General features: G+C 39.4%; 1 protein-coding gene across 2 annotated transcripts in view; it reads right to left on the reverse strand.

Moving 5' to 3' along the window:
• WASHC3 (WASH complex subunit 3) overlaps positions 1-18,118 on the reverse strand; it is a 124,341-nt gene that overhangs the window by 62,650 nt on the left and 43,573 nt on the right. Inside the window, exons 7-9 of one of the 2 annotated variants that reach the window (XM_029204945.1) lie at positions 8,679-8,710; positions 6,216-6,323; positions 3,326-3,391 (exon numbers count right to left, since the gene is read on the reverse strand). In XM_029204945.1, coding sequence (XP_029060778.1) covers positions 3,333-3,391; positions 6,216-6,323; positions 8,679-8,710 — 199 coding nt within the window. In that variant the 3' untranslated portion in view covers positions 3,326-3,332. Of the gene's footprint in view, positions 1-3,325; positions 3,392-6,215; positions 6,324-8,458; positions 8,711-18,118 lie in introns of those variants that run through there. The other variant, XM_029204944.1, reaches the window with a different exon arrangement.

The following is an 18,118-nucleotide window of genomic DNA, read 5'->3' on the forward strand; positions in this document are numbered from 1 at the left end:
CCTACCTTCCCTCCCCTCACATCCTGACAACTAATGATCTTTCACTGTCTTTGTAATTTTGCCTTCTCCAAAATGTCACATAGTTTAAATCACATAACATGTAGTGTTTTTAGACTGGCTTTCTTTCACTTAGAAACATACATTTAAGGTTCCTCTGTGTCTTTCCATGGTTTGGTAATTCACTTCTTATTACTGCCAAATAATATTCCATTGTATAAATATATTAGAGTTTGTTTATTCATTTACCTATTGAAAGAAACCTTGGTTACTTCCAGTTTGGGGAATTATGAATAAAGCTGCTATAAACATTCATGGGTAAATACCTAGCAGCACGCTTGCTGTATGATAAAACTATGTTTAGCTTTGTAAGAAAATGCCAAGCTGTTTTTCAAAGGGGTTGTACTATATTGCATTCTCATCAGCAATGAACGAGGGTTACTGTTAATCTGCATCCTTTCCGGAATTTCGTGTTATCAGTATTTTGGATTTTAGTCATTCTAATAGGCATGTGGTATAATCACATTGTTGTTTTAATTTGCAATTCCCTAATGATACATGATGATGAGCAATTTTCATATTTTTATTGGACATCTGTACATCTTCTATGATGTCAGATTCAATTTGTTAAGACATTTTAAAGAATATTTACCTCTGTTTTCATGAAAGATATTAGTTTATAATTTTCTTTTATTGTCATGTCTGTCTGCTTTTGGTATCCTATTAGTGTTGGTCTCATAGAGGTAGTTTTCCCTTTTCAGTGTTCTGGAAGAGTTTGTGTAGAACTGGCATTATTTCTTCCTTAAATGTTTGGTAGGATTCACCAATGAATCCATGTGGGTGTCCAGTTTTCTTTATGGGAATGTTTTTAACTGTAAGTTCAATTTCTTCTGTAAATATAAGGCTGTTCAAATTATTTATTTCTTTTGGAGTGATTTTTGATAGTTTGTATCTTTCATGGAATTTTGTTATAGATTTTACCCTTGGGGTTTTAAAAATTTTGCTATCTAGGTACTGTGTGTTTACATAGGCCATTTAAAAACTATGCTGCCAGGACTTCCCTGGTGGCACTGTGGTTGAGAGTCCACCTGCCAATGCAGGGGTCACGGGTTCAATCCCTGGTCTGGGAAGATCCCACATGCCGCGGAGCAACTAAGCCCATGCGCCACAACTACTGAGCCTGTGCTTTAGAGCCTGCGAGTCACAACTACTGAGCCCACAAGCCACAACTACTGAAGCCCGTGCACCTAGAGCCCGTGCTCTGCAATGAGAAGCCACCGCAATGAGAAGTCCATGCACCGCAACAAAGAGTAGCCCCTGCTCACCACAACTAGAGAAAGCCTGCGCACAGCAATGAAGACCCAATGCAGCGAAAAATAAATAAATTTATGAAAAAAAAGAAAGCTATACTGCCAGGTTCTTAGAATTTTCTAAGGTTTGATTTGGGAAACTAGAATGACAGTATAGCAATGTATAAACCAGTATGGTTAAGATGTCCCTAAGAAAATGTAGAAGTAGCTTTATTTGATTGCCACAGGGTCACATACTTTAATATAAGTGAAAAAATTGAAATATTGATGTTAGAATATCCTTAAGTATAAAATTTGTTTCACAACTCTATTTTGAAGATTACAATGTGAAATTTTAATAAGATTACTGAAATTTTAAGTAATTTCCTTTTGTATGAATAACTAATAGTATTAATATTTAAGATAAGAATATTACTGATAGATTAAGCACTTTTGCTCATATGAATAAACCTCTTTTCTTTCTTACATTTGAGGGAATCATTCCACTCCTCTGGGCTTCAATTCATTCACTGGTAAAAATGAGGCAATCAGACTAGACATTTTGCTAAGATTTCTTCTAGAATGCTATTATTCCAATACTTAGGACTTACTGTGAAAAAAAAGTTTACGATGTTAACTGTGAAACAAAGTATTTACTTTTAAGGTGCTTTAATCTAATTATATTAATTTAAACATAAGTATACCCAGATGCCTAGTAAATAATTTGTAGATATTGTAAAATGAGTTTTTTCCAAATTTATTTACTTGTAAGCTGCCAATTGAAAGTAATACTGTTTGGGGAAGCGAAGAAATGGAGTCACAGATAAAATCTTTACACTCCATGTTCCAAAGGAAGATAAATGTTTTATTTAAAGCTATCTATCCGAAATTGAAGTCAGAGTGACACTTGCTTTAGTATCATTCCTACCGTTTATTAATCTCACTAACAAGAAAGGTAAAACTGAATGTTTTTGAAAAGACACCTTGGCATCATTGCAGCAGCTGTTTAAAGCACAGGATTAAATTATGGAATTTAAGCTCTTCACGAATTCTGGAAATCAAGCTTGTTTTGGGGAAGAACTTGATCGGAAACAAAGCAGTTTTACTGAACGTTATGTTGTCTCGGCACTCTTCACCAGCACACGGACACAATTTATTCTTTAATGGGAGCCATGCTCTAGTTCAGATATAAAAGTTTCACAGAGGAACTCTGTGGGGTATGTTTAAAAGGAAACCTTTAAAAATCATATTATAATTACAACATACTATAAAGATATAGATCTAGCCATTGTTTATCCTTTGCTCATTCTTGGAAGACTTTTAAAACTAAAAATTTTGATGAAAATGTTCTGGAAATCTTGAGTGTGGCTTACCATCCACTTTGTCTTTATATCCAAGAAGAAAATTATACATTTTAAATAAAGGTAAGTTCAGGTAAGTTTGGTGTTTTGGAACCTGTAGCTAATGCTTCTAGTGGTGCCCTGCAACTCTTTCCTAGAACCATCTTGGATTTCAGCCACAGCTGTAGTCGACAGTTCACCTCAATCTCAGACTCACCTTTTAGTGACAATAACTCACCTCATATGAGTGCCCCATCTCTCCACTTACTGACAAAGTGTCCTTTTCTAGGCCATGGGAGCCCCCGAGGCCTAAATGCAAATGTATCCCCTAAATGTAGATGAGAAATGTCCTCAACCAATGGGTCCAGGGATAGTGGACATGTGATCTAGCCTCTAGTCCTTCTGGCGGACAGTTCTGAGAAGCACCTGCTCATTTCTAAAGAGGTGCTGGTCCTGGAATCAACTCCCAAGCATTCACAATGGCAATCTTGATAATATCCTTGTGTTACATTTTCTTCCCTCTCTCATTCTTCCTGCTCTCTTACTCCTGCTTCCTGGGATTAGTTCACAAATCATCTACTTGCACCCAAATGTTTGTCTCAAGGTCTGTTTTAGGAGGAATATAACACATGACTTTGGTATGAGAGTGATCCTTGAAAGCAGACCATTAGGATGGGATTCTGCAATGGAATCACTTACCTTATTGCTAGGATAAGCAGGATGGCGGTAATGCCTGGTCTGCATCACAATGCCTAGGAACCTCACCTGTGATGGAATGGGATAAGAAGAAATGGGTTATCCAGTAGTTCTGTCACTAGAATGGTTTGGGGGAAAAAGGATTGTGGAATTGGTTAGCATTTGTTATCTGCCTTGGAAGCCTTGAAAAAAGGAAGTAAGTAACAAACTCAGATCAGCCAACTATCATCTTAGGGCTCACTGAAAGCCAAAAGGTCACCTTGGCAGTACTTAAAGAGACCATTATCTCCTTAGCCGTAGGACTTCTGTAGTGAAAATCAGGCTCAGAGTGCAATTGTAAGGGTGACAGAGCTGCAAAGGAGATAAAATGTGCAACCTCCACAAGTCTCCTTTGCTAGTGTCACAGCCCTGGTATCAGAGGAGAGAGACTGAGACTTGCGATGAGAAAATTTGGGTGGATATGCTTGAGGAGCTTGAATTCCTGGTTTTCTCTGAACCTTCCACACCAGCCAAAGCAGCTCTTTCTCCCTCTCTAGAGGAGAGCAGCCTCCCCTTACCTGGAGACCACACACAGTGTTCACCTAAGGTAGATGTTTTGTAAGATGACTCTTACTACCTCAAGATTGAACTTGTTTCCTCCCATTGCCATGAGAAGAATAACTAATGCCAAGTTTAGCTGAGAGAAAATATAGTTCTTGATCTGGGAAGAGATAGCTTTACTGAAAGAATTTTAGGAACTGGCTAATCATTACTGGCAGGAATTTAAAGAATATGTGTGGGAATAGATCTTGAATGTGCTGGACCAGAGTGGCAGAATATTAGACTGGATAGAGGAGAGTTTATTGACATGGGAGCACTCTCTTATGACTCAAGATTTAACATCCTGGCAAGGACACTTGGTGTTAACAGGCTGTTGGGATGGCTTCTTGAATCTTCATGGCCTACACTAAATGAGATGGAGACGCTGGAATTGCCTTGTCAAAGTAATGAAGAAGAGGTCAGTGGCTCAGAGAGGTGGGAATGTTAGAATGGATTTATGTCATGTGTCAAGAGAACCAACCTATTATTTTCCCAGGAAGAGCCCAGAGAACACTCTCTTTACTAAGGCAGTAAAGATTGTACTAATGAGAATGGCAACGATATATTTGAGAAAATTAGTGGTATCTAGACCAGGATTCACAGTAGGAAATGATGCCACAGAATTGGGCTCTCTTATATTAATTGAGATGATAGAATTCTATAATGGCAGGAGGCAGGTAGTGGTATTCCAACCATCACTGGCAAAGTAGCAGCAAGGCTGAAGTGGCAACCAAGGTTCCTTGGTGTTCAGGGAGCACAGTGTAGCTCATGTTCAAGGTAGAAGGCAGTAGACTAGGGTGCAGTTTTATCCAAAAAAGCAAGAGCCAGAGAGCAAAAAGTTGATGTCAACTGCTATAATGCAGAAGTGTTATCCTGTAACTATCATTTCATGTTCATCAATTGAAAAGGGGGCCAATGCCCTTTGAAAAATGCTACCTATGCCACTACAAGCATATAGAATATCTGCCCACTCTTTCTCTAAAGTACCATAAGCCACTTATTAAAGTAACTGTACAATGCAATCCTTTCAAAGGTAGTTGGGTAAGAGCACGCTGAATAGACTTGATATCGAGTGATCTAAAATGTCATCACTGTCCCTCAGTTAAAGTGGGAGGATGGAAGATTTGGACCCCTGTGGATTTTAGGGGTCCAATGGTCTGAAGGATGCTGGGACATGCCTCCAAGTGAAGGACAAGTTATTGAACTTGCACCCTCTACCATTAAGAAAAAGGTACAGTGTTGGGGACTTTGACTTTTGAAGCTAAATGCTGCTCTCATCCATTTATGGGGAGAGTTAGAGGGCTGCTAGTTTCAAGTGGGGCCCAGGGCAAGAGAGAGGACTCTGCTGCAGGCTCAGGCTGTGATGAGCTGCCCTCCTGCTCAGACTATATGACTGATTATCCATTGATGCTACAAGTATCTCTGGTAGAACATTGTATAACATCTCTGGCAAGCTCCAACAGAAGATTAACAGTACAGACATTAGGTTCTGGAACAAAGGCCTGCCTCATCATTGTTTGAAAAGCAACCCTTGGCATGCCTCTGTGCCTGGCAGAAAGTGAGAATCTGCTTATATATGACATCAAGTTATTAATTGGAGCTGCCCGTCATGAGCTAGGTGTTATCAGGTTCATCATATCATAGGGCCAGACAGTAACAGTAACAATCCATTATTTTGATGGAAATGATACATTTGGGATCAAGCCTGAGCAAGTCCAGAGGGCACATGTAAGTTACATGGACAAGTAGACTAGATTCCCATATCATTTACCTCTCATGGACTAATGCATCTCCTTCAACCTACTCCTATGATCCATGCGGAATCCCCTATGGTCAGTTTTTATCAGTATTTATTGCTACAATAATGCTATGTAATAAATAACCAAAAAACCTTTGAGACTCAACAGTGAGCATTTATTATTCAGGCATCTAGGGCCAGCTGGGAATTGGTTAGGCAGATTTTCTGATCTTGGCTGGGCTCGCTCACATCTTGGGTTTGGCTGCTATGTGACTAGAACAGCTTAGCTCTGCTCCACACACCTCTCATTCTCCATCAGACTATCCCAGTCATGTTTCTATATCAGAGGCACAAGAGAAGGCAAGAGCAATTACCCAAGTATTTTTCAAGCTTCTGCTTGGATCAAATTTGCTAACATTCCATTGACCCAAAGAAAATCACACGGCTAAGTTCAGAGTCCAAAGGTGAGGCAGAATAACTCCACGCAGAGTGGGAAGGCATTGAAAATCTTATGGGAAATGGCATGGAGACAGGGAGAAGTGAAGAAGTAAGGCTATTTCTGCAATATTAACATACCAGATGACAGAGAAGGAAAATGTGGGTCTTGTTCATGGGTAGACCAGCTTGCTATCTCGGTGTAAGCCAGAAATGGCTGGCTTCCACACTGTCTCCTCTCAGAGGTGCCTGGAAGGATCAGTGGTAAGGGAAAAATGAAAAATCTTCCTGATAGAGCTTCAAACAGTACACTTGGTCATTCAGAGTGATGGAGAAAGATGTGGCCTGAGTTAAGGATAAACACAGTCTCGATTATGGAAAAGTTTGTAGATTTTTGTATCATGGAATGTCAATAAAAGAGCACTAACCTGAGGAGGCAAAGATTAGGTGGACAGGATGATTCTTCAGTAGATTTATACCAGCCTTGCCCTTTACCACTCCAGGCTTACACAACAAACCCGTAAGTGAAGTAATCATGGTGGCAGAGATAGAGGCTAGGCATAGACCTGAGAGCTTGAGCTTTGTCTAAGGCTGATGGAGTTATGTCACTGTTGAACACGTGATCTGTCAGCAGCAGAAACCAATGACTCGTAACACTCCTTCAGGAGATAAATTAGCCACATGGGAGCAAGTTGTTTAATTTCCTTCCACCTTGGAGGAGGAAGCAATTCTTTTCTATTGTAATTAATCTGTATTCTTAATTCAGGCTTGTTTTCCCTTCCATCAGTACCTCAGTCATCATTACTATCTGATAGTCTACAGAATGCCCCCAAAAAAATGCTTATTACAAATAAGGTATCTTGAATTATATTACCTCAGATTGAGGAACTATTTTGTAGTAAATGAAGAGCAACATGAATTACTGGATCCATGATCCTATCATATGCAGCATTATCCAGAAGCAGTCAATCTAACACAACAATGAAATGGACTATTACAGCATCTGCTTAGACACCAGCTGAGAGATACAGCCTGCAGGGCTGGGGTGCTGTTTTCTAGGAAGTGATACATGCACTATACCAAAGGCCAGTATGTAATTCCATGTCCCCAACTGCTAGAATTTATGGGTCTAGGAGCCAAGAGGATAGAAATAGAACTGGCCCTTCCTACCACCATTCTCAGTAACCTACTTGCAGAATTGTGCTTCCCATCCCCCCTACCACCTTTGGCTCTGCTGAATTGGAGGTCCTGTTTCCTAGACAGGGGAAGAGGAAAAAGCTAGAACATTTCTATCAAGAAGCACAGTAAGATTTCTACAGAACTGAAGCTACTGCTGCCAAACTGATTCTGTTGGGCTGCTCATGTCTGTGGGACAACAGGCAAGAAAAGGGAGTTAATATGTTGGTTAACATGGAGATCTAGGATTACAATTACAAAATGAAACAAGGAGGATGTGTCTGGAACTCAGGCGATTCATTGGGGTGATTCTTGATGCTTCTATGCCTGGTGTGAACAGCAAACAGACAAATGTGATAATCACAGCCTAAAAGGGGCAAAGTAACCAAGGCCCATCTCTGAAGGGATGAAGGTCTGGGTCACTCAACCAAACTAGACCTGCTGAATTTCTGGAAGAGAGCAAGGAAAGTCTCAAATGGGTGATGCAGGAAAGAGATGATGGATATGAGTTTTGGTCTTGAGTTCAGTTGTAGCACAAGGAACTACAGCTTGTCTCACTAATCCTCCTGTGTAGTCTTCTACAGACTGTGGCTGGTCATCATTTTGAAGATCTGGTAATGGAGTAGACTTAACACTGGACTCAATTCTGAATAGGCAAGGGGTAGACAGCAGCAAACACCTCTTTTGCCCCACATCACATCCCTTTGTCAACTTCTGCTATCAGCTCACTCTGAACCACACTGAAACTACTTTCAGTTCAATTTCTATTTGACGATAAATATAATAAGAATATCTGACTTTGATAGTATATGAACTAATGGCCAAGTTGTGAAAAGCTTAACATGCTAATAAATACTATCAATAAGTTCCAGATCCACAATAAATATGATATATAAGCTTCCAGCTGTCACAGAAGATTTCAATCCAGTATTACTTTCTGCCAGAAATTTCTTTAACAACTCTTAAGATACAAATGTACATACTTTTCATGCTAAATACTTTTCATGCTAAAATATTCACAAAAATTGAATAATTCATTTAGCCAAATTCACTTTTTTGTTTTGCATTGAGTCTATTTTTGATTGCTAAACTCACATTGACTTCATTTTAGATGCTCATTGCATCCCTCAAATATTGAGTACTTTATTTAGGCTATTCTATTTTTCAGTTCAGGGTCCTTTATTTTGATAACAAGACATACTGCCAGCTTATTATAAATGCTTTATTTATTTATTTTTTAACATAGAGGAAGCTTGGTGGTGGATATGTAGCCATTTGATGTTTTTATGACTAAGAGTTAAAGTTCAGGTTCTCTTTCTTATAGAATGTAAATATGCACCAACACATGTATATGTAATTGTTATCAACATTAAGCTTAGTCACTAAAAGAAGATTCGCTGTCTGAACTTTCTTCTATATTTTTTTCACCTTCACCATCAGGCACTGCAGCATCTGGCCTCCTAAAAGATAAGGAAAAAAATTTTAATGTTTTTTCCAGTTGAAAAAAAGCACTAACTGTAAATTAGGTTCATCTTAGAATACTGCTGCTAATAAATCTGCCAAATCTGCATCCTTAACCGAGAGTCTCCCGCTCTCCGCCACAGCGTGCTTCTTGCTGGCTTCTCCAGCACCATGGGGATTCAGTGCTATTCCTGTACAGGCCACAGCACTGTTTTCTCCTGCCAGTCCTTACACAGTGTGCTACTTCAGCACTTTCTGCTTCTCATTACCATGGAGACCCAACTACAGACAGAGATGCGATCTGAAGAGGCTGGCATGACCAGTGCTAAATCCTTGCAGCCTCCAAGTGTCCACAAGGTACAGAGAAAGGAAAGCTAGAAGTGGAAAGAAAAAGAAAATCGTCATGTTCAGGAAAGCTGCAGGGAGCAGTTTTAAAATGGAAGAGAGTTCAAGAATGGCCATTAAGAAACACAGGCAATATGGAAATTTTGCAGGGGAAGTGAGTGCCTGTCAAAGAAGGTTCTTAATGTCTGCTGAATGTTTTCACTTATATGTTTTATCATCAGAGAAAGAATATAAGAATGAGTTGGTAAAAATAATGTCTTGAAGGTTCCCTAAGCACAACAAAAAAATGTGAGAATGGTTAAACTCCAGCTTTGCATAGATGTGCTATAATAAACTACATGAAATTTAATGGTGTCATTAAAACAGTCAACTAGATAGGCTCCATGGAGTTTGTCAGTAAATCATTTAATCAGTATGGCAGCACTAACACTCAGGCCCTATTCAATCTACCCAAGGAAGTAAATTAAGCCAATAAAGTATACTTGGGGAAACTAAGAGGGAAAGGAAGAATAATATACCTGCTCTGTTTTAATAAAAAAGCTACAAGACTTATTTCTCCCTCAGGCTCCTTGATTCTTATTAAAGATTTAGGACACCAACAAATAAAATTCTTCTTTGCCACAAATATAATTACTATTACTAAAATAGGAAAATGTAGTCTCCTATTTACCTTTAGTTACAAATTATGGCTGAGTTTTGATGTATACTTTTTAATATCATATCTGTCATGCTACGAAACAGAAGAAATGCTGGCACTGCTCTCTAGCAATGGGTCAAATATAACCCCGTTTGCTCTGCTGCACAATTTTAGATTATGCCTATGAGGAAGTCACATGTACTCAGAACAATAAAACTTTAAAGCTGGGTACAGCATTTATAGGTTTTGTTTGTATGTATGTATGTATGTACGTACATACTTACTTATTTATTTATTTTGGCTGCACCAGGTCTTAGTTGTGGCACGCGGGATCTTAGTTGCAGCACGTGGATTTCTCAGTTGTGGCATGCGGACATTTTTTTTTTTAATAAATTTATTTATTTATGTATTATTTTATTTTTGGCTGTGTTGGGTCTTCAGTGCTGTATGGAGGCTTTCTCAGTTGCGGCGAGTGGGGGTTACTCTTCGTTGCGGTGTGCAGGCTTCTTATCTCAGTGCTTCTCTTGTTACGGAGCACCAGCTCTAGGCGCGCAGGCTTCAGTAGTTGTGGTTCACGGGCTCTAGAGCACAGGCTCAGTAGGTGTGGCGCACGGGCTTAGCTGCTCTGCGGCATGTGGGATCTTCCCAGACCAGGGCTCGAACCCATGTTCCCTGCATTGGCAGGCAGATTCTTAACCACTGCGCCACCAGGGAAGCCCCAGCATGCGGGCTCTTAGTTGCAGCACGCATGCGGGATCTAGTTCCCCCACCAGGGATTGAACCTGGGCCCCCTGCATTGGGAGCACAGAGTTGTACCCACTGGACCACCAGGGAAGTCCCAGCATTTATAGGTTTTGACTGATGCTCCATCTGCCTAAAATACTAACACACAACCACAGTCTTCATCATTCTCCATAGAAGCAAGAACTCTAAAAGTAGTGGGCATGAGTACTGGGCACAGAGTCCCCAGTAAACTTCTCTTTGCTATATACATGATTCCTTACTGTGTTCATTTTATTAAAAAGGAAAACATTACCAGAGGAAATTATTTGAATACTACTTCAAAATTATATTAGTATCTATGGCAACTCAAACAAATAAAACAATGTACATAACTCCCCTAACATAAATGCTACTTAAGAAAATGATAAAAGCAGCTTAGGCCTAGAACGGAGTGAAATTATAAAATTAATTTTTGTGTGTAACCACTTTTTAATATATGTAATGCTATATAGCATAGTGGTTAAGAACCCAGACTCTGGAGCTAGATTGCTTGGGTTTAAATCCTAGCCTTACTATGTACTTGTTGAGCAACTTTGGGGAAGCTATTTAACCACACTGTGTACCCAACTCACTGATGGGATTGTTGTGATGATTAAGATGAATTATTAAATGTAAAGTATACTAGTAATATGTGGCACATAGTAAGTATATTAAATAAAGGTTATCTATTATTATTATTCTCATCTGTCATGCACCTACTACTTGCCAAGAACTGTGTTAGGTGCTGGAGGTACAGAGATGAATAACAAGCACTTACTGCTCTGAGGAAGCTGGTAATTTAGTGGGGGAGACAGAAATGCAAACAAATTATTGTTATACAGTGTGACACACAAAAATATAGTTGTACTAACTACACTTGTTTGAAAAGAAAACGTAATTCACTCTACTAGGGTCGGTCACAGAAGACTCCAGAGAGGTGGAGACACTTGTGAAGGGGTGTGGGATGGGTATGAACCTGGCAGAAACAGAAAATGTGGGAGTAAGTGGGGATGAGAGTATCCTGAGTAAAGAAAAAAATGGGAATGGTGCAGCACAGTACATTTGGGGCCTGTAAGTTTTTCAGCAGCTAGGGTGTAAAGTAACTGGGGTACAACAGTAGATGAGATTAGGTCATGCAGGGGCAATAGGTGGAGGGTGGGGAAAAGTTATATGAAATGTAAGCTTTCACTGAAATTACACAACTAAGTTTAGGAATCTTAAGTAGTCATTTTGGTTTTTGTTTTTTTTGCAGTATGTGGGCCTCTCACTGTTGTGGCCTCTCCCGTTGCGGAGCACAGGCTCTGGACGCGCAGGCTCAGTGGCCATGGCGCATGGACCCAGCCGCTCCGCGGCATGTGGGATCTTCCCGGACCGGGGCATGAACCTGTGTCCCCTGCATCGGCAGGCGGACTCTCAACCACTGCGCCACCAGGGAAGCCCTCGTTTTTTTTGAAGTATAGTTTATGTACAGTATTATATAAGTTACAGGTGTACAACAGAGTGATGCACAATTTTTAAAGGTTATACTCCATTTATAGCTATTATAAAATATTGGCTATATACCCTGTGCTGTACAATATATCCTTGTAGCTTATTTATGTTATATGTAATAGTTTGTACCTTTTAATCCCCTACCTCTATATTGTCCCTCCCCCTTCTCTCTCTCCACTGGTAACTACTAGTTTGTTCTCTATAACTGTGTTTGCTTCTTTATTGTTATACTCACTAGTTTGTTGTGTTTTTTAGATTCCAGGTATAAGTGATATCATACAGTATTTGTCATTCTCTGCCTGACTTATTTCACTTAGCATAATACCCTCCAAGTCCATCTAAATGGCAAAATTTCATTCTTTTGTACGGCTTAGTAGTATTCCATTGGACATATATACCACATCTTCTTTAACCATTCATCTGTTGATGGACACTTAAGTAGTCACTTATTTTTTAATTGAGGTATAATTCACATACCATAAAATTCACCATTTAAAATTGTACAAATTAGTGTTTCTTAGTATATTCACAAGGTTGTGAAAACATTACCACTAATTCCAGAACATTTTCATTACTCCAAAAAGAAACCCAAAACCAATTAGCAGACACTCTCCATTTCCTTCTACCCATATCCTCTGACAACCACGAATCAACTTTTCTGTGTCTATGGATTTGCCTATTCAGGACATTTCATATAAATAGGATCAAGGATATTCAGCCTTTGTGTCTGGCTTCTTTCACTTAGCATAATGTTTTCAAGGTTCACCCGTGTTGTAGCATTTATCAGTACTTCATTCCTTTTTATGGCTGAATATTATTCCATTGCATGGATATACCACATTTTGCTTATCCATTCATCAGTTGATGAACATTTAGGTTATTTCTACTTTTTGGATGTTATGAATAATGCTGCTAGGAACATCCGTGTACAAGTTTTTTTTTTTTTTGGCGGTACACGGGCCTCTCACTGCTGTGGCCTCTCCCGTTGCACAGCAAAGGCGCAGGACGTGCAGGCTCAATGGCCATGGCTCACAGGCCCAGCCGCTCCATGGCATATGGGATCCTCCCGGACCGGGGCACGAACCCGTGTCTCCTGCATCGGCAGGCGGACTCTCAACCACTGCGCCACCAGGGAAGCCGTGTGTACAAGTTTTTGTGTGAATGTATGTTTTCAATACTCAAGTATAAACCTAGGAGTGGAACTGCTGGGTCATATGGTAGCTCCATGTTCAACTTTTGGAATGTCAAACTTTAACTGTCAAACTTTTTACCACAGTGGATGCACCATTTTACATTTCCACCAGCAGAATATGAGGGTTAAAATTTCTCCATATCCTTGTCAACACTTGTTATTCTCTGTCCTCATTCATTTTTTTCTTTTATTGTGGTATGATAGACATAACATAAAATTTACCATCTTAACCATTTTAAAGTGTACAGTTCAGTAGTGTTGAGTATACTCACAGTGTTGTGCAATCATCACCACTATCCACCTACAGAATTCTTTTCATCTTGCAAAATTGAAACTCTGTACCAATTAAATGATAACTCCTCATTTCTCTTTCCTTCCAGCCCCTGACAACCACTCCATTACTTTCTGTCTCTATGAATTTGTCTGAGTACCTCATATAAGTGGAATCATGTAATATTTGTCTTTTTGTGACTGGCTTATTTCATTTATCATGTCTTCAAGATTCATCCATGTTGCAGCATGTATCAGAATTTCCTTCCAGTTTAAGGATGACTAATACTCCATTGTATGTACATACTACGTTTTGTTTACCCATTCACTTGTGGATGGACATTTGGGTTGTCTCCACCTTTGGGCAATTGTGAAAAATGCTGCTATGAACACGAGTATACAAGTATCTGTTTGAGTCCCTGCTTTCACTTCTTTTGGGTATATAACCAGAAGTGGAATTGCTGGATCATATGGTAATTCTATGCTTAATTTTTGGAGAAACTGCCATACTGTTTTCCATAGCAGTTACATCATTTTACACTCCCAACCACAGTGCACAAGGTTCATATTCTCACCAATACTTTTGTCTGCCCTCATTCATTTTAAAATAAATTTAGGGCTTCCCTGGTGGCGCAGTGGTTAAGAATCCGTCTGCCAATGCAGGGAACACGGGTTCGACCCCTGACCCGGGAAGATCCCACATGCCGTGGAGCAACTAAGCCCGTGTGCCACAACTACTGAGCCTGTGCACCGCAACTACTGAAGCCCACACACCTAGAGTCCGTGCTCTGCAACGAGAAGCCACCACAATGAGAAGCCCATGCACCACAACGAAGAGCAGCCCCCACTCACCGCAACTAGAGAAAGCCCGTGCACAGCAACGAAGACCCAAAGCAGTCAAAAATAAATAAAGAAAAGAAATTTAAAGCTATTTTGAATTGGAATTGCTATGAAAACAAAAGAAAAGCTACACACTAGAGTTCCTTTTGTACATAAAAGAGAAAAACTTCAAAAATCATGAGACTCAAATGAGGTAATACATGAAAGCATTTTATAACTTATAAAAGCTTTACAGGGCTTCCCTGGTGGCTCAGTGGTTGAGAGTCCGCCTGCCAATGCAGGGGACACGGGTTCGAGCCCTGGTCTGGGAAGATCCCACATGCCACGGAGCAACTGGGCCCGTGAGCCACAATTACTAAGCCTGCGCGTCTGGAGCCTGTGCTCCGCAACAACAGAGACCGCGATAGTGAGAGGCCTGCGCACCGCGATGAAGAGTGACCCCCGCCTGCCACAACTAGAGAAAGCCCTTGCACAGAAACGAAGACCCAACATGGCCATAAATAAATACATTTAAAAAAAAAAAGCTTTACAAATGTTAATGTAATAATAGAACTCACAACATCATTTCCAGACTGGATATTCATATTCTTAGGGGGAACAGAAATTTGGCTTTTTATATTATGATCAGAATTGCTCTTGCTTGACCATATATATATATATATATATATATATATATATATATATATATATATATATGAAACGTTTGTTGTAAATTTCTTCATAGAAAGAAGTTTTAAAGATATGTTTAAAAAGGTTGCTGATTTAAACTACTGGCTACACTTCATTACTAAAATCTGAAAATGAAGACTGCATAATCCTCTCAATAGTTTAAACATATAAGTGAATCACTAAAAAAGAGTACATCAGCAAAATGCAGAAAAATATATAAAGTCATAAGTATATTCATGAGTTATCATGTATATTTTTCTAAAATCTCAACTTTTAGTAGTTACAATAGAAAACACTAGCTTGGTAGCTACATTTTAATAAGCATATTTATATAATTTGTGGCATCCAGATTATCAATAAAAGTCTTAGTAAAAGCAAAATTTTTTAAAGTTTAACTTTAAACTCTTTACTAAGTTTAATTTGTTTAAAAAGAAGTATTTTCAAAGAAGTTACTAGGTTGACCTGAACTAAAAGTGAGCCAAAATTTAGAAAGGAAAGGAAAGAAGGAAGTACTAACCATATACAAATCAGTACTTTTTAGCATACCAGATGCTGTATGCATTTTATTTGTCACCTTTCTCCCACTTATGGGAATAAATAAGACTATCAACCACAATCCCTATTGCCCTCATCCCTTCCTTATACTCTTTCTTTGTTACAGTCACATAATCCAGGCCTGGCAGGTCAGAAGAATCTCTTTACCTGGAAAGAGATCAATTCAAGGGAGTGCTCATAACCCAAGCACGACAATCAGAATGCTTCCCCAGAAATGAGCCTTGGATTATGGAAAAGGGGCTCTCTTTCCTTTCAGTTGGCAAAAACTAGCAATATTATAGCTATTTACAATATAAAGCAAATATTATTTGCTAATTCCTTGTTTTCCAGGAGGAAAGGAAGCTCATCAGCAGTAGGAGAGAAGTGGATGATTATGCCAAGGAGTAAAGGTGGACAGAGGTGCCAGGTGAGAGAAAACACCAGCCAGCCAGTACTGATGGTGCTGCGCCCCTGATTCTGTCCTACTTAGACTTCTTAGGTTTGTGAGTCAATAACTTTCCTTTTTGCTTAAGCTAGTTTGAGTTAGTTTTTCTGATCCTGTACATAAAATGAGTCTTAAAATACAAATATCATTGGTCTGATTTGTTTTCATTAAAGAGATATTTATATTCGTGTTTAAAACCACAGCCACTTTAAGGACACCAAACATCATAAACATTCTTTGGAAAAACATTTATTTATGTAGGTAAATAGTTTAAAGATATTTTTAATTTTCTTTAAATTTAAAACAGTTGAATGTAAAGCAAATTAAGTGGCAAAAACATTGTTAGTAAAACTACTGCTGAGTAGGAGGATTGTGGGGAGAGGGTGCAATAGTTATCATTCAAATCACTTTTCAATATCAACTAGAGCACACACAAAGTTTTAACGTCACATTATACTTGTCAATTAGTGTTGTTCTCAGAGCTTTATGCAATGGCAATAGGTGGTCTTAAGGAAATAGCAAAACACTGAATTCCTGAACTGAGATTGCAGTGACTACATAAAGACATTTGGGGTAGTTAAAAAAAAAAAAAAAGACAATTTTGACTTTGATGTTACATAGTAACCAGTAAGACTTACTTCAGCATTACATTTACTCAAACTACACATACTTTGGTCTTTCCATTTCTGAATGCCCATCAAGACAGGTATGTCCCGCCCTTTGTGGGAATCTGTGGCAGATTGCCACAGCCAGAGAAACAATGTAATGTCTAATAGCATAAAGAAAAAGAAAGCCAGCCATCCTAGGTAAGATGGGTTTCTGCTGTTTATCTTGGGGTTCTTTACTTCCAACAACTCTCTATCTCTTGCTTGCTAGACAATGGAAGACCACAACTGCTTTTTTTAAATATATTTATTTTAGTTTTGCCTGCGTTGGGTCTTTTGTTGCTGCGTGCGGGCTTTTTCTCTAGTTACAGCAAGCAGGGGCTACTCTTCGTTGTGGTGCACAGGCTTCTCATTGCGATGGCTTCTCGTTGCGGAGCACGGGATCTAGGCGTGTGGGCTTCAGTAGTTGTGGCACGCGGGCTCAGTAGTTGTGGCTCGCGGGCTCTAGAGCACAGGCTCAGTAGTTGTGGTGCATGGGCTTAGTTGCTCCGTGGCATGTGGGATCTTCCCAGACCAGGGCTCAAACCCGTGTCCCCTGCATTGGCAGGCAGGTTCTTAACCACTGAGCCACCAGGGAAGGCCCATAACTGCTTTTTAACACCACCTCTTTGATATTTTTATTATTTCTTACTCTTGTGATCAAGGTCTCCAACAGTGGACTAATCACAATTTTCTGACATTGTTTTTTTTCTGTCCTATACTTTCTAGTCAGTCTGCCAGCCAGTGGTCAAGGTAATTACCCTGAATGGAATCCCAGCTCAGCAAAAACTAAAAACATGGAACGAGTAAAAAAACCTATTTTGGGGGACTTCCCTGGTGGTCCAGTGGTTAAGACTCCACGCTCCTAATGCAGGGGGCCCAGGTTGAATCCCAGGTCAGGGAACTAGATCCCGCATGTTGCAACTAAAACATCCCGCATGCTGCAAATAAAGATCCTCCATGCCACAACTAAAGATCCTGCACGCTGCAAAGAAGATCCCCCATGCCACAACTAAGACCCGGTACAGCCAAATAAATAAATAAAATAAATATTAAAGACAAAAAACCCAAAAAAACACTATTTTTGGAATTGTTCAGTCGGGGAATTGAGATCAATTCTATCCGTAACCAGCCAAAACCCAACCTTTAATCCATTATATTGTTCTGTAGCAGGAGACAGACGATGATCATTGGCAGATAAGGTATTCCATTAGAGGGCAGGAAAATCTGCTGGATATGCCTTAAATATAATTAAATAAAGTTTTCTTGCTTTCCAGTATCTGTTTGGTTAACACTAATGAATCTCCTCTTGTCTCAGTGACAAGTAGGCTGAGGTGGTTACTTCTATTTCTGGCAACCATAGTCATGGTCATTCCACAGGCTGGGAGGAAGGTATAAATGTACTTTGAATAGATAAGTCCAGGACAAATGCCAGCTGAGCTGGTTCTGTTTAAAGCCTGCAAAGTAACTTGCTTTCTTTAGCCAAATCAGTGTGCTACAAACTGCACCCTCCTACTATTAAGAGTGTGACCAGTTAAATTTCAATTTCAGAAGTCTGTTCTTTATTTCTATTTTTTT

The sequence above is a fragment of the Monodon monoceros genome, unplaced genomic scaffold (genome assembly GCF_005190385.1).
Source record: "Monodon monoceros isolate NGI ecotype Baffin Bay Population unplaced genomic scaffold, NGI_Narwhal_1 Super_Scaffold_6, whole genome shotgun sequence".
Classification (NCBI taxonomy): domain Eukaryota; kingdom Metazoa; phylum Chordata; class Mammalia; order Artiodactyla; family Monodontidae; genus Monodon; species Monodon monoceros.